The sequence below is a fragment of the Leopardus geoffroyi genome, chromosome B4, assembly GCF_018350155.1.
Source record: "Leopardus geoffroyi isolate Oge1 chromosome B4, O.geoffroyi_Oge1_pat1.0, whole genome shotgun sequence".
Classification (NCBI taxonomy): Eukaryota; Metazoa; Chordata; class Mammalia; order Carnivora; family Felidae; genus Leopardus; species Leopardus geoffroyi.
Genome location: NC_059341.1, coordinates 22,912,288 through 22,938,776, shown reverse-complemented (window position 1 = coordinate 22,938,776; position 26,489 = coordinate 22,912,288). Strand labels below are relative to the sequence as shown.

General features: G+C 41.8%; 1 protein-coding gene, 1 long non-coding RNA gene and 1 pseudogene across 2 annotated transcripts in view; 2 read left to right on the top strand and 1 right to left on the bottom strand.

The window, feature by feature from the left end:
• Window positions 1-646: 646 nt before the first annotated feature.
• LOC123591169 lies at window positions 647-4,976 on the bottom strand. Its single transcript, XR_006709139.1, has 2 exons — window positions 4,234-4,976; window positions 647-3,981 (listed from the first exon to the last, which is right to left on the bottom strand). It is a non-coding gene; the product is annotated as an uncharacterized LOC123591169 (long non-coding RNA).
• Window positions 4,977-5,336: 360 nt separating this feature from the next.
• The window catches only part of ARHGAP21 (Rho GTPase activating protein 21), a 135,596-nt gene continuing 114,443 nt past the window's right edge, over window positions 5,337-26,489 (top strand). Inside the window, 2 exon segments of the mRNA XM_045465006.1 lie at window positions 5,337-5,554; window positions 6,390-6,848. Of these exon segments, the coding sequence (XP_045320962.1) occupies window positions 6,771-6,848 (78 nt within the window). The 5' untranslated portion in view covers window positions 5,337-5,554; window positions 6,390-6,770.
• LOC123592305 lies at window positions 22,906-23,005 on the top strand (annotated as a pseudogene).

The following is a 26,489-nucleotide window of genomic DNA, read 5'->3' as shown; positions in this document are numbered from 1 at the left end:
CCACACCAAGAGCTCCCTTAGTAGACGCCTCTTGTGATTTATACTATTTTAAGCATATGCACACAGACATATATACACGTATCTTCCTCCACTCTGGAGAGTTGTTGGTCAGCCAGGAATTTCTTGAGGTATAAATATTTCTGAATAACAGTGAAACAATCATCATTCCATTCTTGAATAATTTTGAAGTGATTTCTATGTGCAAAAGCACATTATTAGGCATTATGGGGGCCTGAAGAGAAGTAAAAGCCCCAGGAATCTTCCCTACAGAAGTTTATAATGCAGATAGAAAAGGAGACAAAATTCAGTTACCGTTAAATAACAATAAAAGATCGTTTATGATCAAGGAGCTAATTAATAGCAACAAACAAACCAAAAAGAAAAACCCAAGAAGAGTACTAGTTTAGAGGAAAAAGAAACCACAGAGCTGAGGGCAGAGAAATGATTCAAAAATACCTATTGCGTGTGGCACTTTGCTAGGTACTGTACGCATTGAATTAAATAGCGTCTACCCTTTAGATTCGAAATTAGTAATTGATGATAGTAATCATGGGGCCAGAAATAATGTCATATATCTCACCAATGAAGAACATTAAATTAGTAAATCATTTACATCACTAATGTAAAAGAGGTGATGACGGAAGAAGAATCTTAGAAATTATTTATTGTGGAAAATCACTCCCTTCTTTTGATTACAGTAGTGAATGCTTTGCTAGAGAGGTGGGCTTTCTGGAGCTATTCAGTTCAACATCAAAGGCCTTTTCAAGGAAATATTAGCAGGTAACGTATCTTTTTAGTATTGTATGAAAAAGAAGCCTACAGCATTGTCCTAAAACCAAAAAAAAAAAAAAAAAAATGCTCACTCTTCTGAGAGCCATTGGTCTTAACTACCTCAGACACATAGTTTTGCAAATGCTTCATCCCAAATTACACATTTCATCTGTGGAATTCAATGGCAAACACTTGTGCCTCTTAGAATTGCCAGCTTCTATATTCAGAGTAGAAATCATCCATAGTTTATAACAGAATGACATTAGACCAGAGGTTAAGACACTTGGCTCTATTTCTGGCTTCGACATTTTTCCTTGATTGTGGTTCACCAAAACAATATTATTGTGTCATTAACAAAGTCAAAAGTTACATTTTAAGGATATAGTTCCCATATTTAAAAATGTCTTGCCTACATTGTCAGAATCATAGTGTACAAGACCGTCTGGTAGTTATTATTAATATAGCTGTGGAAATTTCTAAGAAGCTAGATTATTAATTGGCTTTGCACAAAAGAGGAAAATATTAGCCTTCCAAAGTAAAACAAAGGTGGAATTACTGTTAGCTCTTGCTTATCCATTGTATTTAGGGTAAAGAAAACTTATCAAGATATCAACTGTGAAACCCACAGTTAGTTCCAAATCTCCTTTCAGTTAGAGTGATCCCCAAACTCATTGTTTCACCAAATCTCTCACTGGAGCAGTTAACAAGTAGCCGCAGGATGGAAGTTTGGCTCCTTTTCCTTTCTCTTGCCCTCCCTCTGGTGGAGGTGTTAATGAGTGAAATGCCCAAGATGGGCAGCTGAAGGGAACTCCAAGGGTTTACATTCTCCACCAGTTACATTCTCCACCAGTTACACCTTTGGCATGGCGAATGACTGGCTGATGGCTGCCACTTTACAGATGCCCAGAGAGTGTCCACAGTGGTCTGCTTAGAATGCATCTAAATGAGAGCTCAGACAGTTAATAAAATACTATTATTGCTCATGCCTTCAAGAAAGGAATTGGCCTAATTTTTAACTGGATTAAAATGTTCCTAATACATAACAACAAAATGTTGTAAAGAGTAGGGTTCCCAGTCGGGGAGACAGGATAAACACCTGCTTTATAATAAGACAAATAATGTAATCAGAATAACGTTTTTACATTTTGAAAGTCCCTTCACACGTATTATGTCATTCGACACTCTCAACAGCCCAGCTAGCTAGGAAAGGTGATGTCCTACTCGGAGATCCCAGGAAAGGACTAGGACCCAGGTTTCCCAACTCTTAGTTCTGTGCTACTGTCCCTGTCCATCCAGATAGCCTAACACACAGATACATATGATAGCAATTTATCACAATGGTTCTCAAAAACATTCCCAAATTTTTAGAACATCATGATCATTCCTATCCTAACAGAAATAAGATACATATAACAGTAACTTATCATAATGGCTCTTAAAAACATTCCTCAATACGGAACATCATAATCATGCCTAACCCAGAGGTGAGATTAAATTAGTTACCCACAAAGCACACTAATTAGCGCATAATAAGCTAAGTAAGTGTTAGTTAATATTGTTGTTATGATTATGAAAAACCGTGTTGGAGTATCGTGTTGGAGTATAGTGTTGTGGAGAAAAGCACGGACTCTGGAGCCCATCGCCTGGGCTTAATCCTGGCTCTGTCACACAGCTATCTCCTTACGTTGTGTGCAAAGCTCTTGAAGGAATACCCAGCACAGAGGCAGTGCTTTATAGATGGCAGGCACTCTTATTACTTGATAGCTCTAGTACTCGGACACATAAATAATAATCTGCCTTAAGTCACAAGGTAAATGATGGAGCGAGACTGTGATCTGGATGCTTCCATTTTACCTCTTATAGAAATGTCTTTCTAGGTTATGTTATTTTTCCACACTTCCTAAAATGGGTTAACCTCCTTTCCACGTCTCCTTCCATGGCCAATGTTTACTCTCCTTCACCAAACTGAAAATCTTTTTCAAAATCAACATTTATGAAAATTTCCATTGCAAAAATCTTAACCCTAGATGTCCTCAGCGGTGAAGTACTCCATGCATGCACATTTGCATTTGTAAAGAGCTGTTTTGTGCTTGAAATTGTTTTCCCTTTCTGGACATATTCTATAAGCCCACTAGAGGTACGCTACTTGAACCCTGCATTTCTATTCACTTCTTGTTAATTTACTCAACAGTATCTAGAACTGGATACTGCTATAGCCCAGTGGGCTATTCAGTAAATTACCAAATGACTGGCAGGCATCCCCTCTATTTTATTCTCTTTTTTTTTTCCTTTCTTTGTTATTGGCTGACTAGTTTTGTCAGGGGCTGTCACGAACATGCAAATTTCACGGCCATATAAAGATGATCCAGTCAAAGTCTTTCCTCTAATTGAGGCCGAAGATTTAGTTGTATATTCTAAATGTTTGTCACCTTCCACTCATAGGAATATTAAAAACTAAGGCACAGGTATTCAGGCTCCAGGGAGTGGTGTCCCCCCCCCCCCCCCACCTCCCATCCCGCCCAAATCAAGAAACAGGACCCCTGGCGGCGGGCAGGGAGCAGGGGATGGGGAGGCGTCTTAAAATCTCAGGAGATAGAGTGGTTAAGAAAGAAGGAAAAGGTAAGCAGATCACATAGCTTCTTGGTTTTGTTCTTTTCCCTCAGGATGGTGGTGGCAGCTGATCAGACACAATAGCTGGTGGTCCCCTGCCGGTGTGAGGATACAAATGACCCTCAACAGCACCAGCAGGAGGACTGGGAAAGGGAGAAGGGGTGTGTCTGGGAGGGGGCGAGGATGAGGGTGACAAGGTGACAAACGCCGCCACCTCAGCGGGCTACCCCACTCCAGCCGGACGGGGACTGGAGCCGGTGAGCCACCTCCCGGGCGGGTGAGGGGGTGGGAAGGGGAGACAGAGGGGCGGTGGCTTTTCCTACCGGGGGAGGGGCCAAGGGTGGAGGGAAGCCTGAGTCAGCAGCGCCTGATTGGCTCTTGTTTTCTCCTCGCGTCTCCCGATTGGGCCATTTGCAGCGGGAGATGTTGTGAGGCGCGGCGGGGCGGAGCCAGCCGCCAGCGGTCTGAGGCAGGCCCCGGAATTGGGTGGGGAGGGGCGGCGGTGGCGCTCGGTCCCCGGAGCGGCTCTGACCTGTAGAGTGGAGCGGCGCAGCCACCTTTTCCTCAGTTCCGCTAGCCGCGCCGGCTTCATTCAGCTGTCTGCAGATTTAAGAAGGAAAAATAATTGAATGAACCACGCCTCGCTGGGACCCCCTTCCCCCAACAGGAGAAGCAATTTTGCTGTTGGGCGTGAAAAGGACACTCCCGTATTATCTTGAAGTCACACGTCGCATCTCTGGTTCTTTCCCCTCCCGCAGCAAAAAAAAAAAAATAAATAAAAAAAGGGGGGGGGGGGCAAAGATTCGCCAAGATGTGTTCCTCGCAGTCTGGGTGGGACCTGTGACCCCTTACATTCGCGAATCCAGTCATAGAATTGTCCCTGACGCCCCTGACGCCAAGCACCGAGTCTTCCCCAGTAGAAACCTCGGCTCCTGGCCGCTCCCGCTCTGCCCTCGGGAGACAGGAGAAGGCAGGGAAGGTTTTGTGTGAGCCTGGTTTCTGGGAGGGGTGTTAGCGAGCGGGGGGGGGGGGGGGGGGGGAGGCAGTGAGGGCTTGCAGGTCGGAGACGCCTTGGGAGGGGGTTGGAGTGAGTACCCCCTACCCCGGCTAATCCCCCTTCTCCAGCCTCGGTTCCCGGGACCGTATTATTCAAGACAGAAAATATTCAGCCTCAGAGCCTCCCCTGGGGAGGGGAGGGGAAGGAGGTGGAGTGGGAGGAGGTGGATCCAGGGAGGAAGAAGCGAGAAATCCGCCCCCGGGAAACAGCTCGGCGCGGCAGCGGAGCGAGGCACTTCTGTCACTTGGCGATCGCGGGCGCCCGAGCGCGGCCCCGGCCCGGCCCGGCGAGGCGAGGGGAGAGTCCGGCGGCCGCCGCCCCGCCCCACGCCCTCCCGCGGCGGCCGAGAGCCCGGGGCCGGCCGGGGCAGGTCGCGGCGGTGCCTGGGAGCGGCCGGCCGGGGGCGGCGGCCTCGGAGCGCGGCGGCAGGCGGGCAGCGCCGTATCGTCTTCCCGCGCCGTCCGGCTCGCTCCGGGCGTGCGGGGCGCGCTGCCTGGGGCCGGCCAGCCCCGAGCGGATCCTCTCGCCCCGCTTTCTCCGGTGCGTGTCTGTTTTACTTTCCGCCGTAGCCGACAGGGCGCAGCGCCCGCGGGCGGGTGTGGAGAGCCCGGCTCGCCGCGGGCTCCCTCCCTTCCCGCCACCTCAGGCCACCCCGCCCGGCGCTGGCGCGGGGCCGGAGGGAGTCCGCGGCGGGCGCCCGGCGGGGGCGGAGGGGCCGCGCCCGCGTGTGCGGAGCGAGGGAGGGCCGGAGGAAGGAGGGAAGGGCACAAAGGCCGGCGGCGGGCGCCGGGGTCCGTCCGGCCGGCCGTGGAGGAGGGGCGCCTCGCGTCCGCTCATGAATATTAACCGAGCCTGCGGCCTAGCGCGTCCCGGCCGGGCCCGGCGCCCGGCCCGTGTCCCCGCTCCTGCTCGCCGCCGCGCCGCGCAATCTGGGCCAGGCGGGCTGGGAAGGGTAAGCCCTCCCTTTTTTTTTTTTTTTTTTTGTTTGTTTGTTTGTTTTTTTGTCTTTCCCCCGGGTCTCCCGACACCTTTTTAAAAGTACATATTTGGGCCGCCCTTCCCGGGAGATCGAGATCACCGACCCGCCTCTGGAAGGGGCGGAGGAAATCGTGGTAGGTGGGTGGTGGTTTTCTTTTTCCTCTTTTTTTTTTTTTTTTTTTTCTCTTCCCTAGGTGGCCCCAGGGAAAGGGAAAGATAGCGTCGAATGGTAGTTTGGGGAGAAGCAAGTAAATAAAAGTTGCCCGGGCTGCGGCTTCGTTTCTGTCGCTCCGGAATAATGTCCCTGAGACGGAGCTGCTCCCGAGTCCCACCCGCGGCCGCGCACACCTCCCCACCCAGTCCCGCCTCGGGCCAAGCAAAACAGCCGCCTCCTCCGGGGCAGCCTCGGGGCGCGGGGGCGCCGGGTGCGGGCGCCCAGACTCCCCCGGCTCGCCTGCAAACGCCGGCCGAGCCAGCGCTGCCGGCCTCCGAGGCTGGCTTTTTGTTTTTATTTTTTTGGGGGGTGGTGGAGAGGAGCGAGCAGGGGTTTTGAAAAGCATTATTCCATTTTCATCTCGTGGGGAGAAAACTTCCGCTACGCCTAAGTGTCTGGGTGATGCCGGAGAGCGTAGACACTCTCTCTTCTGCCCAGAAAACACACTGATGAAAATGCACTTGGAGAAAAGGGAAATTCTTTCTTGAAGGCTGCACACCAACCAGGCGTGTTTGACGCAACCACCGTGCAGTTCTGAGGCTTCCCTCTCTCCCTCTCTCTCTCTCTTTTTCCTGATTTATAGGAAATCAGGACAATTTTCTCTAGAAGAATTATTTCCTCTTTCGTGCGTGAGGTCCATCAGCGTGGACCGAATAATCTTTCCAAGTGGTGGAAAGGCGAACTTGGTGTAGACATGTGGCAAGGCTAAGGTCAGCGTCTGGAGAAAGTTCATGCCCTTGTAACCATTCCCTGTTCCAGGAGAGATCTCTCTGGGAGCTGACGTTCCAGCCTTCGAGACCCGCTCGGATTCCTCCTGGTCAGGGAGTCACGCCGAGGAGGAGGGGGACCGCGGTCTGCAGTTGGCCTCGTTAGCTGCCGAGAAGACCCATCGTCTTTGTTTTTCAAGTCTTGAGAAATGGACGAAGACGGTGAAGTCAGTTGAAGTCCGGAGAAATAAATCATCGGGGCGTTTTGAAGGGGCTTCATCAAAACCTTTCCTTCCCTGGCACTACTTGTTTCACCAGCCCTGCACCTCCCGGGAGCCTGGTGTGGAATTCTTCCCTTTTTGGTGTGTGGTAGCATTCCTCCCCCCAATGTGGACTCCAAAGGGTCGGTCCCTTCTTTGTCATTTGAAATGAAATGATGGCCACACGTCGGACTGGGCTACCGGAGGGAGATGGTGACAAGCTCAAGGCCTGTGCGTCCCCCACGTGTGAGGTAAGTGCAGAGGCAGCGTCTTGGGCCACTGGCCGCTGGGTGTCCTGCTGGCTGGGGGGTCAGCTGACAGGCTTTGGGCCCTTTTGGACTGGTTTGTGGGAACGCCCCCGCTTGACCCTAGGGCGGCGCAGCCTTGCCCATTTTTGTTTCCAGGAACTTCCAGCGATTCTTCTGCAAGAAGGGTTTCCTCATTTTGAAATGCCCCATCATGCCCCATCACCCCAGACTTGGGAATTCTCCCCTTGCAGGTGGCTGGGAATACTTTGACGGGTGTCTTTTCCTTCAGTCCCCGTCCTCCAGCAGTTTTGGAGTTGGGCTGCTTACGGGGTGCCTTTGTGCATATTCGAGTGTCCGTAGCCACGATCTGCCCTCAGAGGTGGAGCGAGGGGAGCTGGTGACGCTTGTTGCCACGGGACCTCAGTCTCACTTTGGCTTTGGTGGGTATTCTGGCTTACCGTTGGTGTGGACCTCTGTTCTGGGTCGAAAAACAGGTCTTTCCCCATGGACAGTTTAAGCACAGCCTTGGAAAAAAAAAAGATTTATAGAGTTGTAACTCCAACTCCCTGAAAAATCTCCTGCCTTTGCTCTCCTTTTATTTATGCCTGCCTTTCACTGCTCAGAAGTTCTGTGAGCCGCCCCGGGGGGTCAGGTGGCTTGCATCGCCTTTAGCCCATCGTCTCTGGGAGGGCTCAGAAGATTCTGTGCCAGGCTTCCTGAAATTTTTTGGAGCAGGCAGGACAGAAATCAGAAAATCCATTGATTTATTACACCCATGTACCCCGTTGCCTCTCTTCATGTTTGGAGTTCTGTAATGACTATATTGTGTTTACTTGGTTATTGGGGATTTCTGTAATTTGCTTGCTAAATGTGCTGAATTTTAAGCTTTACTTTTGAGCCGTCTCTATTTTTATTGACAGATTGGATAGATAACAGTAACATCCCCCAAAGAGCCTTTGCTCTCATTCTGTCACTTGTGCTTTGCAAGTGTTAAATTTTAACTTTACGGCCACAGGTTCTAGTTCTGAGTGTGTGAGTTTTGGCATTTTAGTAAAAATGAATCAGGTTAAATTTTTGTGTTTAAAGCATGCAGAAGAACTTGCTTCATGTATCTGACTTCATATTGGATTAGAAAGTTTATGCAGAAAATACAGGGAGGTAGGCACAGTATGCCATTACTGTACAACTTTTTAGAACTGTAGGTTTGCAGTTAGAACCAGTGTTTTACTTTTTGACACCTGTAAACACCTGCTTGCAGGTAAAATGTGATTAAGTGTAACACCACAATCCTCTGATCACGGTAAACCATAATAACTCCTTTTGGAAGGCCTCCCTACAACTTTGGTGATTGCTTAATGTGTATTGTAGTTACATAATAATATGTGCTGTGGTCCCAAAGCCTTATTTGTCATTGTCTTGTGAATACTTTAATTAGCATGCTATTTGCATTATATTTGCAAGAACTAATGTTGTTTGATTTCTTTTTTTTTTTTTTTTTTTTTTTTTTTTTTGTCAGTTAAGGGTTGTCCTGAAACCAAGAATTTCTAATAGACACATCTTGTCCTTGGCTAGAAAGCAATGTTTCCAGTTGCAAACTTGGCTTATATTAACACTGACAGTTATGTATTTTTTTAAGGACTGTGAAATTTGTTTTCATTTGGATGTTACTGCTGGGATGGCCACATTATTTCTAGTTTGGGAAACAAGAAAACATTACATTGCCTGTATTTTGCTCATTTAAAGGTTATACATAGAACTTGAGTTTGGTGTTAAGCTATAATATTGTTTTTAAAGAATAGGTATATAGCTTACATTCTATGCGAAATAGAAATAAAGGGGCTATATGCTATCAGACAGCATCTTAAAATCTCAGGGTAAGGAGTAATTATTGCCTGTTTCATTGTTGTGTATTTAGCTCTCCTTGATACTTCTGAAGCATGTTAAATCTTGTATTTATTAGTAATAAAATGAGACTTGCCACTGGAATACTTCGGGTTGATAGATAATTTAAGTCTTTGACACTGCAATTAATTTTTGTGTTTAATTTTATTAGAAGTATTACATTCTGGAGTAATACTGTCATTCTTTAAAAAATTTTAGAAACCAATAGCTATGTTCCTAAATGTGTGTTTGAATAGTAAATTGGTATGTGTTTTAACCTAAAAAAAGACGAGCATATATATATGTCTTAATATCGATGCTGTTAATCATCCAAGAAACTTAACTGTGCAGGACAGAAGAAATCGGTGCAGTGAATTAATAGAAATCTCTGATTCAGGATTTATCTAATTAGCTAACTCCACTTTTTATAGATAAGGTCTATTGCTTTGTTGGAAAACATTCAGAAACTTCTTGTTCATCTTCTGTATTAGAATCTAATTGTGTTGATACATGAATAAATGTAAGCACCACTCCCCAAGAATATATCAGAAGGTTAAAAACCAAACAAATAACAGTCCTCTTCAAATAATGAATTGTGACAATTTCGTAGAATGTATTTAAGGATTGTGCGGTAAGGATAGCACAGTTCTCTTCATACAGAATTAAATACTTTAGATATCTGAAAATATGGTTTCCTGCACTCTGAGCCGGCTAAGTGTGCTTTGGTGTGTGTGTGTGTGTGTGTGTGTGTGTGTGTGTGTGTGTGTGTGTGTGTACAGCCTCATCTGTGAAGTGTTCTGACAGCCAGCCTTGAGGAGCTTTGCTTACAGAATCACTTAGTTTAGATTTGGTGATCTGATCACCCCTTTCATACCCTATAGAGCTCATCCTTTAGGGTCCAACTTGCTTTTTTTTTTTTTTTTTTTTTTTAAACCAAAGGCAAAAACTTTTTCCTCAGCTTTTTAGAGCACGTTATTTTTCCTATTTCTCATATTTATTTCACTCTGTAGGCCCTCGTTTGGCCCAGTGATAGAATTTTTAGCACTTTTCACTGCCTGTTATCAAGACAGGCTTATTTACTAATGCTAATTAATTTCTTTCATTTTATGGCGTGCTTCTTCATCCAGCCTGAGATTATCCTGTGACTACAGCGTACCATAGCTGATGAAAGACAATGGTTGGTTGATTTTGGAATGGTGTAAATGATACAGGAAGGCATTTTCCTGTGTATGAACTCACAAGAGTTCATCCTTTTGCTGTTCTTTCTGGAATACCTGTGCACTTTGCTTCGATCCCAGACCCCCTCGTTCCTTCTCAGGTGCTCTCCTGTTCTCTGTCTCTGTCCCTTCCTCCCTCCGCTTCTTCTTCCTCTGCTGCCCCTTTCATGTTGGCTTTACCTAGAGCCAGGCTCTTGCCATTCCTCTACTCCTCTCTTTTCTCCCTGGGTTTCATTTTACACTCTCCCATGGCTTTATTCTGCATGCTGGTGATTCTAAACTTACAGCTCAATCCCAGGTTTCAGAGTTGATCTTCAGACCTATGGAACCTCTTGCCTCTTTACCAGTTTTTTTTTTAATCCAAAAAAATGCCCAAAGGCATTTCAAATTTAACAAATTCGACTCCTCTTGCTGAGTTCCTTCTTTCTGTGAGTAGCAACGCCACCTCCTTATCTGTCCCCATCAAAGACCAGGTTAGCACCCTTGACCCTTCTCTCTCCTCATTGCTCCTATCCAAAGTCCTGTGGAGTCTGCATTCCAAATCCCACCACCACTACCCGAGTTCAGGTCAGCGGCTTCTCACTTCCGAACTCCTCTCCCGGTTGCCCAGCCTTGTCACCAGCCAACGCTCTGCCCGTGCAGTCGTCAGAGTGCTCCTCCTCAACGTTCCCCTGTAGAAAACAGTTATCGGGCTTCCCACTGCCTTTGGAAGAAAGGCACCTGTCCTGCCCTTCTCCTGTCATATGTCACCTCTTCCTACACTTCAGTACTGAACTGCTGTCAGGTCCGCTGGGGCAACACAAGTCTCCGCTTTGGGCCCTCACAAATGCTGTTTTCTTTCACCCTTCCCTCCAGCTCCCCCTCCTCCACCTGCCACCCCTCCATGCCTGATTTTGACTCATCATTCTGGTCTTTTCTTTAATTTCACTTCATCAGGAAAGCCTTTTCTGATCCTCCCAGGCTGGATTAGTGGCCCCCAGTGAGATATCCCCCAAACACCCCGTACTTTCTCGGGAATAGTCCTTACGTGTTTGTTTATCTCTATTCCCCCCTGGACTGCAGCCCCCATAGGACCAGGTGCCATGTTTGTTTCTACTGTGTCTGGCTCATAGTAGGTGCTTAATAAATATTGTGGAATTAATGAATGAATACATAGGAAAGGCTTTAATTTTTATTCAGAGTTCACTTAGATTCCAGTGTATTGTACTGTCTTGATGATCTGCCTGCCTCACTGATCCTTCCTTCTCAGTCCCTGAAGTTTCCTCAACTTTCTGGCCTGCTAAATCTTCATATACAGCAGGGCTCAGTTTGGCCCTCTTTTCTTCTCTCTGTGCTCAGTTTTATGGTTTTACTTATTATTAAAAGTGTTTTTTTTTTAAGTTTATTTATTGATTTTGAGAGAGAGACAGCGCGAGTGGGGGAGAGGCATAGAGAGAGGGAGAGAGAATCCCAAGCACCAGACTCAAACCGTGAAACCGTGAGATCATGACCTGAGCTGAAACCAAGAGTCAGACGTTTAACAGATTGAATCACCCAGGTGCCCCTGTTTTATGATTTTAAATATCAAGTGGGGTTCCATGGTGTGATGGTTAGCACTTTGGTTTTAAGTATCAAGTATATACTGATAATTCATATATACACCTATGAGTGTGTGTGTGTGTGTGTGTGTGTGTGTGTGTGTGTGTGTGTGTCTCCACCCCTGTTTGAATTCAGGTTCCTGCATTCACCTGGCCACTCTGTCTCTTCTTGGATAGATAGTAAAGAGGCATGTCAAAAACCACTCCTGCCCACCTTCCCAGTTTTCTCCTCCTCTCAAGCACTGGCACTCTCACCTTCCAGGTCAGGCTTCTTGGAGTGATCTTTGATCTCCCTCATGCATACCTTGCAAATCGGGTTGACTGTCTCTCAGCTTCAGTGCTTGCCAACTTGGAGTCTGTTCTCCACACGGTAACCAGACCAGAGCGGGTGGTACCGTCTCTCTGTACATCAGAGGGTCACTCTTCTGCTCCCATTCCTCTGATGGCCTCTCGTTTCCCTCAGGGTTAAAAGCCGAAGTTCTTCCATGCACAGTCCCAGTCCGCCCTCCCACCTCCCTGATCTCACCTCCTGCTACTTTCACTGTCCTCCCTCTGTACTAGCCCTTCTGGACTCTTGTATATACACACTGGGCATGGCATTCCCCAGAGCCTTCCCACTAGCCGTGCCCTCCATGTGGAACACTCTCCCCGCTCAGGCCTCTGCACGGCTCGTTTCCTTGTCTCCTTGAGGTTTTGCCTTGAGGTCACCTGAGTGTCGCCTTTGCTGACCGTTAGTTAGGTTTAGTGAAGGCCTCTCCCCTGTTCCATGACACGACCATCCCTCCTTCCTTGTTGTATTTTGCTCCCCTATCGCTTCATCTCCCTCTGACATAGCTTATCCATCTGATTTTGCTTATTTATTTGGACAGATCGTACATCTAGAATGTGTTCAGTGCAGTTTGTTTCGTTCACGTTGTATTTTCTGTGCCTAGAACGATGCCTTGCACATTATAGGCCCACAGACATTTTTTTTTTCCCCAATGAGCGGATGAACGAGTGAATCAAGACTTAAGAAAAATTCCAAAGTGTTATTGAGTTTATCTATGGGTACATAACATGTGAATGCTTAATTTAGATGAGACAGAAGTGTGTAGGGTGTTTTGTCTCTGAGACCTCCGTTTCCGTTAGGACCAACTGCTGTTCACATTTTTGGTGCCTTTTTTCTTTGCATCTTTCTTCCCTTTGGGAAGCTGGTATCCAAGTAACAGTAACCCAGACAGTGTGCAGCAGAAATGAATGAAATGATTTGCACTAAGAGGTGAGATAATGGTAATTAATAGACTGGTGGATGGGGAATCAGGCTGGTGGGGAAACTATAAAAAGATAATGTCTGTATTGGTGATCTTTTTTTTCTTAAAATGAATGGCCAATGTATTAATGCTCTTTATTAAATATTGTTCATATCATAGACTTTTCATTGTAAGTTAAAATTGTTCACAACATTGACTATGACAAAATGTTAGCACTTGTTAGTTCTAGACGATGAGAATTTGGAGTGATATTATTTTTGTATTTTCTCTTTGTTGCCTGATTCCAAAACTGCAATAAGAAGACACCATTGACAGATTTTAAAAAATAAGCAATACGTTACTAGTCTTGTGAAAATTTTGGTTTCTAGGAAGCCTACACTGCTTAAAGTAATACTTAAATACTTTTTGAAAAGGATTCACACTACTCAAAACAGTACTTAATTTTTTTTTTTTTTTTTAAAGTATGTGTTTTTTTCAGTGGAGGCCTAGGATTCACTCCAGGCTAGTTGTAGTACCATGTAATCTAACACTGTTATTTAAACATGTGTTCCTTTGTATACCTGAGTCTAGATGTCAGAATATCATTGTGTGTCAAAAGCTTTGTGCTGCAGGTTGGGATTAAAGGTGAAGCCTCTCAGAATTAAGAATGGCAGCAGTAGCCAACAGCAAGTATGGAGGGACATTTCCGCAGGAGTCTGGATTTGGCTGTATTGAGTGGGACACGTAACTAGATACAGGCCATCAACAAATGAGTACCCCGGCCAAAAGAAGATTTCTCCACACATTGTTCGTGTTCCTTAGCATTCGTTTCTTCCAAGCTAAACATTTTATGAAGTCCTTATTCCTTGATTACATAATCTCTGATCCTTTCTTCATTTCTGTACTTTTTACCAGGTCAGATAATCTAGCATGAAAGTGATAATTCAGTTTCTTTTGTTCTTTGCTCTGTGAAGGGACCTGTCATCTTATTATATTTAACATCATGGTGACTTAAGTATGAGCAATGCTAGTGTCGCTGAAGATGCACAGATGCTGTTATTGAATGCAGCTATCTTCTATTACAGAAAGACCATATGGTAGGCACTTGTTTTTCTTTCTGGTTGATGTGATTAGATTAGTAAAACGAAAGGTTAGTGGGCTTAAAGATTGTCCTATTATTTATCTAATTTCAATTGACCAGAAAGAATTAAATATGTTAAATCTTATGAGCCTTCTGTAAGTTCTGTTGGTCTGGAGGAGGAGAACATCTCCATTTAAAAGCTTAATTCTGGATTGTTTCCACCAAAATAGTTTTTTAGTTGAAATTGTCTTATTCTTAAAAAAACGAGTATTGTGCAAGTAGTTTACTTCAGAAAAAAATACGGAAGATGGCCTTTGGTACTTCTAAAATTATCTGAAAGACAACTGGTCACCTCGTACTTAGGTTAAAGAAACTAAATGTGATGGAAATTGTTTTTGTAAGTCCTCTTTTTTTCCGGTTATCTATTACTATGCAAGAAATCCTGCTGTGTAGATTTGTGAATAAGAGAATAGATCTAGAGCTCAAATTTGATATTTCTGAATATTCATCTGTTTTGGGGAAATTTTTTAGGCAGCCCAGAGCTAGCTATTACTACCAAAAGATGGCAAGTTAAAGAGCGTATTTACTTTTCCTTAGTCGCACCAGCTGCTGTTGAGTCTTCTATTTGATATTGGGTGTGTTTTTGATTCAGAATTGGTTTTTTTATTGCCTTTCCCTCTTGTATGTGTATCCCTGTTCTAGATCCACATCTGGCACAATTATGAGTAGTGCTACATACGCGACCTGCTCCTGATCCTGCAACTTCTTTTCCTTCTTACAACCTAGTGAGGACACAGTCTCTTGACTTACACTCTTGTTCACTGTCTTAATCTTTAATACAACTTGACAGAACTTACATTCTTAGGAACATTTTGTTTTTCCTTTTTCTTACAATGCGGAGAGTATCCTTGAATATCGATAGATGGAAAGCTGGACTAATGATTACATTTCATCTGGATATGTCTTAGCTGTTGTGATCTTGGGGATTAATAGGCATCATTTTTTTTGTTTTAACCTCAAGATATCTAGACATCTGTAATCCCCAGCATTTTGCTAATAAAGATTCTGCATTTAAAAGAATTTGTGTTAGCTTGGTCAAGGAGACCTACTTTCTCCTCTGGGTTCTGCATATTGGCTTCTGAAACATGTTACCTACCGAGTGAATGTGAGGGGAAAGAAATGCTCTGGGCACCTAGTTGAAATCATTTCTTTATTTTAATGCTTTTAGGAAATGTTTTCAATTTATTTTTTTTTCCATTTAATAATATATTACTGACACCCTTCTCTGCCCATAGGGAAGATATATACAATTGACCCTTGAACAATGGACATTTGAACTGTGTGGGTCTAAAATGTGAACATTTTTTGACAAAGAGAAGACAGTGCTGTAAATGTATTTTCTCTTCCTTATGGTTTTGTTAATAACATTTTTATCTAGCTTACTTTATTATAAGAATACAGTATATAATACATATCATATACAGAATATGTGTTAGCTGACTGTTTCTGTCATCAGTAAGGCTTCCAGTCAATAGGAGGCTATTAGTGGCTGAGTTCTGGGGAGTCGAAAGTTACACACAGATTTTGAAGTGTGTGTGGGTTGGCACCCCTTCTGTGTTTATGTGTCTCTGTAGATGGATGTGTGTATGTCTCTCTAGATAGATAGACAGACAGACAGACATATACCTAGACACACACACATATGTGGATCTTACCAATTTTGTAAGTGCAGGAAAAGAAAATTACAAAGCACTGTACCAAGTTATTTTCAAGGATTGTAATATGGAAAAGAGATAAGATTTATTTTGTATGCTGTGAAGGGCAGAACTAAGGTCAGTGGATAGATAGATGAGCCAATTGATTGAGCTAAGTATTCAGAAGAATTTTTTTTTTTTTTTTTTTAATAGAAGGTAACTGAAATTGAATGTGTTCTTTGCAAATAGAATGACCTTCACTTGGGGAATAACAGACAGAATTCCTGCTTTGGTAGGAATTTAAGTCAGACCAATCTGGGTGATCGTTATAATCACTTGTATAACTTATAAAACTACAGATTTTTGTTCCCACCATTAAGCTAATGAATTAGAATCCCTGGAAGTGAGACTGAAAAGCCTTAACTTTAAAAAAGATTCCCTGGTGACCTTCCAAGTTTGAGAACAACAGGCCTAAATGACATTCATAGCTCCTTCCAAAGTCTGAATTCTTATGGTACCCTGATTTTGGAATTTTTCTGACCAAATTGACATCAGTATAAAGAAAACAGGCAGAAATATGGAGACAGAATTTAAATGACTAAGCCAGCGAACACTTCAGGATTAACATTATTTTCTTCTATTTGTAATCGTATATATATTCTACAGGTCATTGGTATACCAAAGTAATATTCGTTTCATATAAAATAAACTTTAAGTCAAAAGAGCACTTTAAAATTCAACAGTGAGATAGTCCCACTTTTTTGTATGTTATATTTTAATCAGAAGTTACCATTTTAAAACTGATAGAATTCTGTGGTCATATTGAAGTTATTGTTACCTTTTAGCTGTATTAGAAAAGTAATTTGTTTCATGTCATTGACAGAAGGGTATATTTTCTTTGAGCAAGTAACTGGTAGAATAATTTCTTCTGTGCATCTTATAATCATTTGTTCATATTAACTCTGTGTCAAGACTAGGAAAAGTTACAACGGCAGAAAACATATATATACACATTATCTCTATATATGTGCTCTTTCATATATATCATTCATGTATATATATGGTACTCTTTATCTGAGTATACATCCTGAAGGGTTTCAGAATGCATTCTAACGTAAGTAATAATTATTAACAGAATAATTCCCTCTACATACCCTTCCTCTTTTAACACTAGCCCCTGTTCTGTCTGTCCATTGAGTCCGTTTTGTCTTTCAGTCTCATGGACTGTGAGATGCACTAGTTATCCACATTGTGTTATCACAATGCAAATACAATGTAAGCTAATTATAGAGTCCAATTGCTAATTCTGCAAAAGAAGCAGGATTTCTTGAAGTCATTGAAAGTAATGTTGGAGAAGGAGCAAAGCCACCGACCGGGAGGATCTGACAGAGTGAGACCAGTAGAGAAATGGAGAAGGCATAACGGAGGTTGAGAGGCATCTCAAAAGAGAATGATTTGAATTCACAGGATTAAGAGAAGCCTTTGAGAAAACCGATGTCCTTGAATGTCATGGCAAATATGCGATGTATTTCTTTTCTTCTAGGAAGTGATGTTTATCTTAGACCCCATGGTTGAATCTCTGTTTGCCAAGAAATACTAAAAAGCAGGTATGAATACATCGATAGAAGAAGGAATAGCAGTGGTGAATGGACTTCCTTTACTTTCTTTTCCTAGGTAAAGACTGTTTCTGAGAGATTTAATAGGAAATCCAAACTTCACTAGTTGCCTTTGATGCAAAGCTGTTTAAACAGAGGTCCGTGGCTTGCTTCTTCAAAGGTCCTGCTGTTACAGTAGTTGTTAGATGCCCAAATATTTTAGGGTTCTGAATATTTTAGATACCTTGGCCTTTAAAATTTTTTTTAAGTTTATTTATTTATATTTTGAGAGAGAGAGAGCACAAGCAGGGAAGGGGCAGAGAAAGCAGGAGGTAGAGAATCCCAAGCAGGCTCTGCACTGCCAGCATGGAGTTTGATGCTGGGCTCAAACCCACAAACCATGAGATCATGACCTGAGCTGAAATCAAGTTGGACACTTAACCAACTGAGCCACCTAGGTACCCCAATGCCTTGGTGTTTTTAATCCCTTTATTGAAGTATGATTGATATGTAAAAAGCTGTACATATTTAATGTGTACAGCTCAGTGAGTTTGGGGATAAGTATATACCATGAAGTCATTCCCTCCATTAAGGCTATAAACATAATCATCACCTCCCAAAGTTTCCTCTTGCCCCTGTATTATTGCTACTGCTATTTGTACTATTATTATTATTGTTATTTTTGTGGTAAAACCCATTAAATTAAGATCTACTGGGGCGCCTGGGTTAAGTGTCCAACTTCGGCTCAGGTCATTGATGTCACAGTTTGTGAGTTCAAGCCCAGCATCGGGCTCTGTGCTGACAGCTCAGAGCCTGGAGGCTGCTTCGGATTCTGTGTCTCCCCCTCTCTCTGCCCTTCCCCTGGTTACACTCTGTCTGTCTCTCTCTCTCTCTCTCTCTCTCTCAAAAAAGAAAAAAAAAATCCATCCTCTTAGCAAATTTTAAGTGTCCAGTGCAGTATTGTTAGTTATAAGCACTGTGCTGTATAGTAGAACTCCAGAACCTTGCATAACTGAAACCTTGTACCCTTTGACAAGGGTTACACTATACACTATAGACTTAGTGGGAGAGACTAGGTGTCATTGGAATCTCCCTCGGGGTGGTATGAATCAAATAGAATCCCTCGCTGAAGATATTGACAAAACCTCATTTCATATTCATAGTTTATGGTTACTAGAACTGCATCTGCTCTAGATAAGAGATAATGCAAATTCTCTTCAGTTTAGAGGAACTTGGAAGAGGAATCGTTTTTCCCTGTTTAATCCTTAGCTTCTGTCACCACTCTCGGCTGCCTTTAATTTGATCATCATAATCTTTTATCTAACTCTTACCTTGAACTAGTTGCTGAAACACTATGTTTGGATCAAGCGGGATCTCTAGGAAAAAAGGCCGATACTTAAGGCTCTGAAATTTTCGTATGTCTTCAGGATGCATAAGGATACCAAAAACATATGGCTTAGAGAGTGAATACTACTGGATTTTGCCAAGCTCTGGTGAAATGTTTAGCAGATTTTTGACAGTATGTCTTTTCTAGTTGGCTTTGAATTGACAGCGGACCAGATAGCAACTTTATGTCAGTCTCTGGAAAGGATTTCAAACTTTAGAAATCAGTTTGTGTGATTTAAGAGGGAAAACAGAAGATACTGATATCAGGAATAAAAGAGGGGACATCATTCAGAGCCTGCAGACATTTAAAAAGATGAAAAGGGGATATTATGGACAACTTTATGTCTGTGAATTTGACAGTGTAGATGAAATGGGCAAATTCTGTGTAAGAATTCTGGTACCCGTTCAGACTTGTTTGCGTTTGTGGGGGGTGTGGGTTCCCACCCCAGGCAATTCTCCGACACCAACTAGGTGTCCTACAGTTCTACTCAGTTCTGACGCTGTGTACCTGGAGATGACATCCTAGCATCAGATCATCAGATCCCACAGCTTAAGGGCTCATTCCTGGAAGGCAGCCCCCTCCCTTCAGCTGCCAGGTTGTTGCCTGACCCACCAGCTGTAGATGGCTGTAGATCAGAGGTTCCTACAACCCCCTCCTTGGGTTCAATTAGTTTGGTAGAGTGACTCACAGAACTCAGAAAACCATATTACTGACTAGATCACCGGTTTATTTTAAAAGAATACAATTCAGGCACAGGCAGATGGGGGAGATGCCTAGGGCAAGGTGTGGGGCAAGGGTGGGGTATAGAGCTTGCATGTCCTCTCTAGGTGCACCACTCTCCCCAAATCCTCACATGTTCACCAACCTGGAAGCTTTTGAACCCCATCCTTTTGGGTTTATAGTGAGGCTCCATTACATATGCATAATTGATTCAATGATTCGCCATTGGGGAATGATTCGAACTCCAGCCCTCTCTCTTTCCCTGAGGTCAGAGGGTTGGGACTGAAACTTCCAAGTCTAATCACAGGGTTGGTTCTCTTGGCAACCAGCCCCTATTCTTAGGTGCAGTCCAAAAGTCACCTCATTAACACAACAAAAGACACCATTGTTGCTCTCCCCACTTAGGAAATTCCAAGGGTTTTAGGAACTCTGTGCCAGGAATGGGGATGAAGACCAAATATGTATTTCTTATTATAAATCATAGTATCACACCTTGGGGGATACAAATTATCAAAACTGGCACAGGAGAAATAAAAAAAATCTAACTAGTGTCATAAATGTTAAAGAAATAGAATTTGTAATGAAAAGCCTCCCCACAAAGAAGACTGCAGATTCTGATGGCTGCACGGATAGAGTCTATCACGTGTTTAAGAAAGAAATCCTACCAATACTATACAAACTCAAAACACGAGGTGGAAGAAGACTCACCCTCTCCTTTTTATGAGACCCAGCATCAGCCTGGTAATAACTAGACAAGAAAGTTATAAGGAACATTCAGACCAAGAACCATTATGGCTGTAGATAGAATTCTTAACGAAATGTTAGCAAGTCAAATCTGTCAGTATATGCAAAGGATAATAATGTCATGATTAAGTGGGAGTTATCCCAGAAATGAAAGCTTGTCATTTTAACATATTAATAATGAACAAATTTAACAATTTAACATAATACAACTAAGGAGAAAACTCATGTGGTCATCATCTCAGTAGATGCAGAAAAAGCATTTGACAAAATTTAACACTCATTCCTCATAAAATCTCTCAGAAAACTGGAATATAAGGACATTTACCCAATTTGATAAGGGAGTTTTATGAAAAAAGCTCCAGCTATCATACGTGGAGAAATCTTGAATACTTTGCTAGCAAGGTTAGGAACAGGGTGAGGATGTCTGCCCTCAGTACATCTATTCAGCAACGTACTGGAGTCCCTACTTAGTGTAACAAATCATGAAAAGGAAATGAAGGAAGGAAAAAGGGAAGGAAGAAGTCAAACTCTTTATTTGCAGACAACATGATTGTGCACATAGAACTTTGTAAGGAATCTATCAAAAATACTTTCTAGAACTAGTAAGTAGATTTTGCAAGGTCACGAGACACAAGGATACAACTACTATTTCTGCTACTGTGCAGAAATCAGTGTATTTCTATACATTGAACAATTGGAAAATGAAATAAAAACATAGCCTTATTTTAATACCTTAAAGACAACCTAAATATGGAGAGATACCCTATGTTATGGATTGGAAGACTCAATATTAAGATATGACTTAGCCACAAATTGCTATATAAAACCAGTTCAATCCCAGTTAAAGTTCTAGCAAGGCTTAACAAAAATTTTTTTTATAAATAAACAAGTTAATTCTAAAATTTATTTGAAAATGCCAAGGACACAGAGTAGCCAAAACTGTTTTGAAAAAGAGTAGTTTTATATTACTTATTTATAATACTGTTTTATAATGTTGAAAGCTACAAAAATAGAGACAGTATAGAATTGGCATAATGATAGATCTGTATAGCAGTGGAAGGCAGTGGAGAGTTGGGAGACCCTTGTGTGTGTATTTGATCATTTGAATTCAGTGAGGTTATTCAGGTGGTGCTGGAACAAGTCGATATCCATATGGACAAACATGAACCTTTACCTTACATCCCACAGAAAAATCAACCCTAAATAGATCACTGACATACATGTAAAAGCTAAGACAATAAAACTTCTAGCAAAGAACAAAATATGTATGACTTTGGGGGTTAGACAAAGAGTTCTGAGACAGGACACAAGAAGCACTAACCAGAAAAGAAAACAAACTGATAAATTGGATTTCATCAAAATTAAAACCTTTTGCTCTTTGTAAAGCACCGTTAAGAGAATGAAAAGCAAAGCCACAGGTGGGGAGAAAATATATTTGTAAAACATATATCTGATCAAAGACCTGCTTCCAGACAACCCAATTTTTAAAATGGGGAAAAGTTGAACTACATAAAAGAAGATATAGGAACCGTATTTCAGCACATGAGAAGATGTTCAGTGGTGTCAACCATTAGGGGAAAAAAAATGCAAATTAAAACTACAATGAGCTACCACTGTACTCTTACTAGAAAGCTAAACGTAAGAAGAATAAAAGTACCAAGGGTTGTTGGGTAGGTGGGGCAGCCATACTCTTAAACATTGCTGAGAGGGATGCAAAATGACACAGCCATTTAGGAAAATATTTTGGCATACATTTATCATGTGGCCCACTCCTAGGTACTTACCCAAGGGAAATGAAAACCAATGTCCTCAAAAAGACTTGTACATTAATTTCATAACAGTTTTATTCATAGTATTCCCAAATTTGAAGCAACCCCAAATCCATCAATAAATAATGGTATATCCACATAATGGAATGCTGCTCAGAAATTTAAAAAGAAGTATTGATATACTCAACAACACAAATGAATCTCAAAATGTTGAGAAAAAAGAAGCCAGACTTGGAAGAGTGCATAACGTCTGATTCTACTGACATAAAATTCTAGAACTGAGTAAACTAAGCCTTAGTGACAGAGCGCAGATCACGGGTTGCCTGGAGCTGGGAGGGCTTTGATTGCAAAGGAGCATGAAGGGAGTTGGGGTGATGAAAATGTTCTTGATTGTATGGTGGTTGTGGTTATATGGGTATCTATAGTCAGAATTCACTGAACTGTGCATTTTATAGGGGTGTACTTTCTTGTGTATAAATTAAACTTCATCAGAATTTATGTAAAAGGAAAGCAGTTTGACAACACCAGATTTTAGTTAGGATGTAGAGCACCGTGACCTCTGCTACACTGCTGATCAGAGTGTAAAATGCCACCATATTTTTAAAAACCTTTGTCATTTTCTTATCAAGTTCAACATATACCTACTTTATGATCTAGCATTTTCATTCCTACGTAATTACCCCCAAGGGAAATAAAACACACGTTCACACAAAAGGCTTGTTCAGGAATGTTCATAACAGCTTTATTCAAGATAGCTTCAAACTAGAAACAACTCAATGTCTATTAATAGGAAAATAAATAGATTTTCATGTATTCCTACTGTGGAATACTTTTTGGCAATAAAAAGCAGCTGGCTGTGTGTGCATGCAGCAATATGGATGAATATCAATATAATGAATAGCACGATGGATGCACATTGCCTCTGTGGGTAAAGGGGATTATTTCCAGAATGACTGGGACACACGGCAAACTTCCTGGGGGTGATGGAAATGTTCTGTCTCTTGAGGTTGGGGGAATTACTTAGATGCATGTATTTGTAACGTGTCGTATACACTTACGAGCTATGCTTTATAAGAGTTAAACATTGGAAATGTTTAAATGTGTAAATATTTATGCCTCAATGAAAATATATGAAAAATGCAATTAAGAATACAAGACACTGCTCACGTGAGCCGCACACATTGTTCTAAAACCGGAACAATATGGAGATTAGGATGTCACCTGCACAAAGATGACACACACATTGGTGAAGTAGTCCATATTTTTTAAAAAATGCAAAACAAGGAAAAAAAATTAAATATAAAGAGAAGTTAATGAGAAGTTAATGAGAAGTTGTCTTTCCTCACGCTCAAATCCTCCAACTATATTTTTTTTTTTAAATTTTTTTTTTCAACGTTTATTTATTTTTGGGACAGAGAGAGACAGAGCGAACGGGGGAGGGGCAGAGAGAGAGGGAGACACAGGAAACAGGCTCCAGGCTCCGAGCCATCAGCCCAGAGCCCGACGCGGGGCTCGAACTCACGGACTGCGAGATCGTGACCTGGCTGCAGTCGGACGCTTAACTGACTGCGCCACCCAGGCGCCCCTCCAACTATATTTTTTAAAAAGAAGGAAATCAAAATACTTTTAGCTTCTGTGATTTCTAAGATCTAATTCCAAAGCTTTTTTTTTTTTTTTTTTTTGAGAATGGTCAGGGAGAGAGAGTTGCTGTACCTTTCAGAAAGTTGACCTCTTAAACCTTTAATTTATAGCCCTAACATCATATTATTACATCATATCATTGGACTTCTCTTATCCTCCTAGTAGTTCGGAAAAATTCTTAAGTTTTGTTTTTTGATAGAGAAAATTTTTTAATTTTTATTTTTTTTCTTAGTTGTAGCTAACATTGAAAACTTAAAGATAGTTGAATATGAAAAATTATTGAAAAACTACATGTTCTGTAGATTTTAAGTTGCAAAATGTTGATATGTCTTGGGTTTAAGGAGACTGGCATACAACTATTAGGCAATTTAATTTTATCTCAGCCTTTGATTTGTTTTGGAAGCCAACATAAATAAGTAAACTTCTCTGAATTCAGTTTGTAATAAAAAAAAAAAGTAGTTGATTTGTTTGCTTATGACAGTATTGTACTTAATTACTGTAGTACTAGATTCTTATGTAGGTAAGAGCCTATGTTGTAATGTTTCCCTTAGTTATGATCAGTAATTATAGTTCATATTTTTTTCTTGGTTCAGAAGTTTTTGATTAACTTTTTTTATTGTGGTGAAACACACATAACATGAAATGTGTACCATTTTTACATGTACAGTTAAGTGCATTAAATACAATTCACTGTGTTGTGTAATGATCACTCTTTCTAGAACATTTTCATAATCCTGCACAGAAACTTTGTACCCATTGAGCTATAACTCCCCATTCCCCTAACCCCTAGTAACCTCTGTTCTATTTTTTTAAAGTTTATTTATTTATTGTGAGACAGAGAGCACAAGCAGGGGAGGGGCAGAGAGAGAGGGAGAGAGAGGATTGCAAGCAGGCTTCGAGCTGTCAGGGCTCGAACCCATGAACCGTGAGATCATGACCTGAGCTGATATCAAGAGTCAGACAGTTAACCGACTGAGTCACCGAGGAGGGGCGCCTACTCTATTCTGTTTAATATGAATTTTCCTGTCCTAGATAGCTCATATAAATGGAATCATACATTATTTGTCCTGTTGTGCCTGGACTATTTCACTTAGCATAAAGTTTTTAAGGTTCACCTATGTTGTAGAATGCATCAGAACTTCATTCCTTTTTATGGCTGAATGATATTCTTCTGTATGTACATAGTGTATTTTCTTATCTCTGTTGATATGTACATTTGGGCTGTTTTTGCCTTGACTATAGTAATAATGCTGCTGTAAATATTGGTGTACAAGTTTCTGTTTGAACCCCTGTTTTTAGTTCTTTTGATTATATACTCAGACATGGAATTGCTGGGTCATATAGTAATCCTGTGTTTAACATTTTGGGGAACTGTTGGGGCGCCTGGGTGGCGCAGTCGGTTAAGCGTCCGACTTCAGCCAGGTCACGATCTCGCGGTCCGTGAGTTCGAGCCCCGCGTCGGGCTCTGGGCTGATGGCTCAGAGCCTGGAGCCTGTTTCCGATTCTGTGTCTCCCTCTCTCTCTGCCCCTCCCCCGTTCATGCTCTGTCTCTCTCTGTCCCAAAAATAAATAAACGTTGAAAAAAAAAAAATTTAACATTTTGGGGAACTGTTGAACTGTTTTCCACAGTGGCTGACCATTTTACATTCCTACCAGCAGTGTATGAGCCTTGTAGTCTCTCCACATCCTCACCAGTACTCGTTATCTTATATTTAAAATACTACTTTTTTAAAAATCGTAGCCAACCACCATATGGATGAAGCGAAATCTCATTGTGGTTTTGATTTGCATGTCCATAATGGCTACTGATGAGCATCTTTTCATGTGCTTCTTGGCTGTTTATCATCTTTGAAAAATGTCTGTTCTAGGTCTTTGCCCATTTTTAAATTGGGTGTGGTTTTTGTTGTTAACTTGTAGGAATTCTTTATATTCTGGATATTAATCCATTATCAGATATATGATTTACAAATTTTCTCCCGTTTTGTGTGTTTTCTTTTTACTTTCCATACAGTGTCATTTAATGTATCCGATTTTTAATTTTTATGAAGCCTAATTTATGTTTCCCTTTTGTCGCCTATGCTTTTGGCATCATAATGAAGAAACTGTTGTCAAATCCAAGGTCATGGAGAATTTCCATGTTATCTTGTAAGACCTTTATAGTTTTAGCTCTTAAATTTAGATTTTTGATCCACTTTAGGCCAGTTTTTCTATATGGTATAAGGTAAAGGTACGACTTCATTCTTGTGGATATCCAGTTTTCCCAGCACTGTTTGTTTGAAAAACTATCCTCTCCCCATTGAATGGTTCTGGCACCTATATTGAAAACGAATTGCCCGTATATGTGCGGATTTATTTCTGGGCTCTCTATTCCATTGGCCTATATGTCTAGCCTATACTACAGTGTGCTAGTACCACTGTTGTAGTTTCATAGTAAGTTTTGAAATTGGGGAGTGTGAGTCTTCCAGCTTTGTTGCTATTGTTCTTCTTCTTCTTTTGACATTACTCAGTACTCGTCATGATAAGTGCACTCTTTAATCCCCATCATCTATTTCACCCATCCCCCCACCCACCTCCCCTCTGGTAACCATCAGTTTGTTCCCTACAGTTAAGAGTCTCTTTCTTGGTTTTCCTCTTTTGTTCCCCCTATGCGTGTTTGTTTTGTTTCTTAAATTCCACATCTGAGTGAAATCATAGGGTATTTGTCTTTCTCTGACTGACTTATTTTGCTTAGCATTATACTCTCCAGCTGTATTCATGTTGCAAACAGCAAGATTTCATTCTTGTTTATGGCTGAATAATAGTCCACTGTGTGTGTGTGTGTGTGTGTGTGTGTACCACATTTTCTTTATCCATTCATCTATTGATGAACTCTTGGGCAGCTTCCATAATTTAGCTATTGTAAGTAACGCTGCTATAAACATAAGGGTGCGTCTATCCCTTTGGATTAGTGTTTTTGTACCTGATTTTTTTTTAAAGCTAGGGTCTAGGTAGCTGTGAGTAGCTGTTTACAAAGTTAACCTGTATAATCTGTTAATTCTCACAAGCAAATTGGCCATTGGACCCCCAAGAAAGAGTAATGTTGGTGATAGTATTTTTTAAGCTTTCCTCT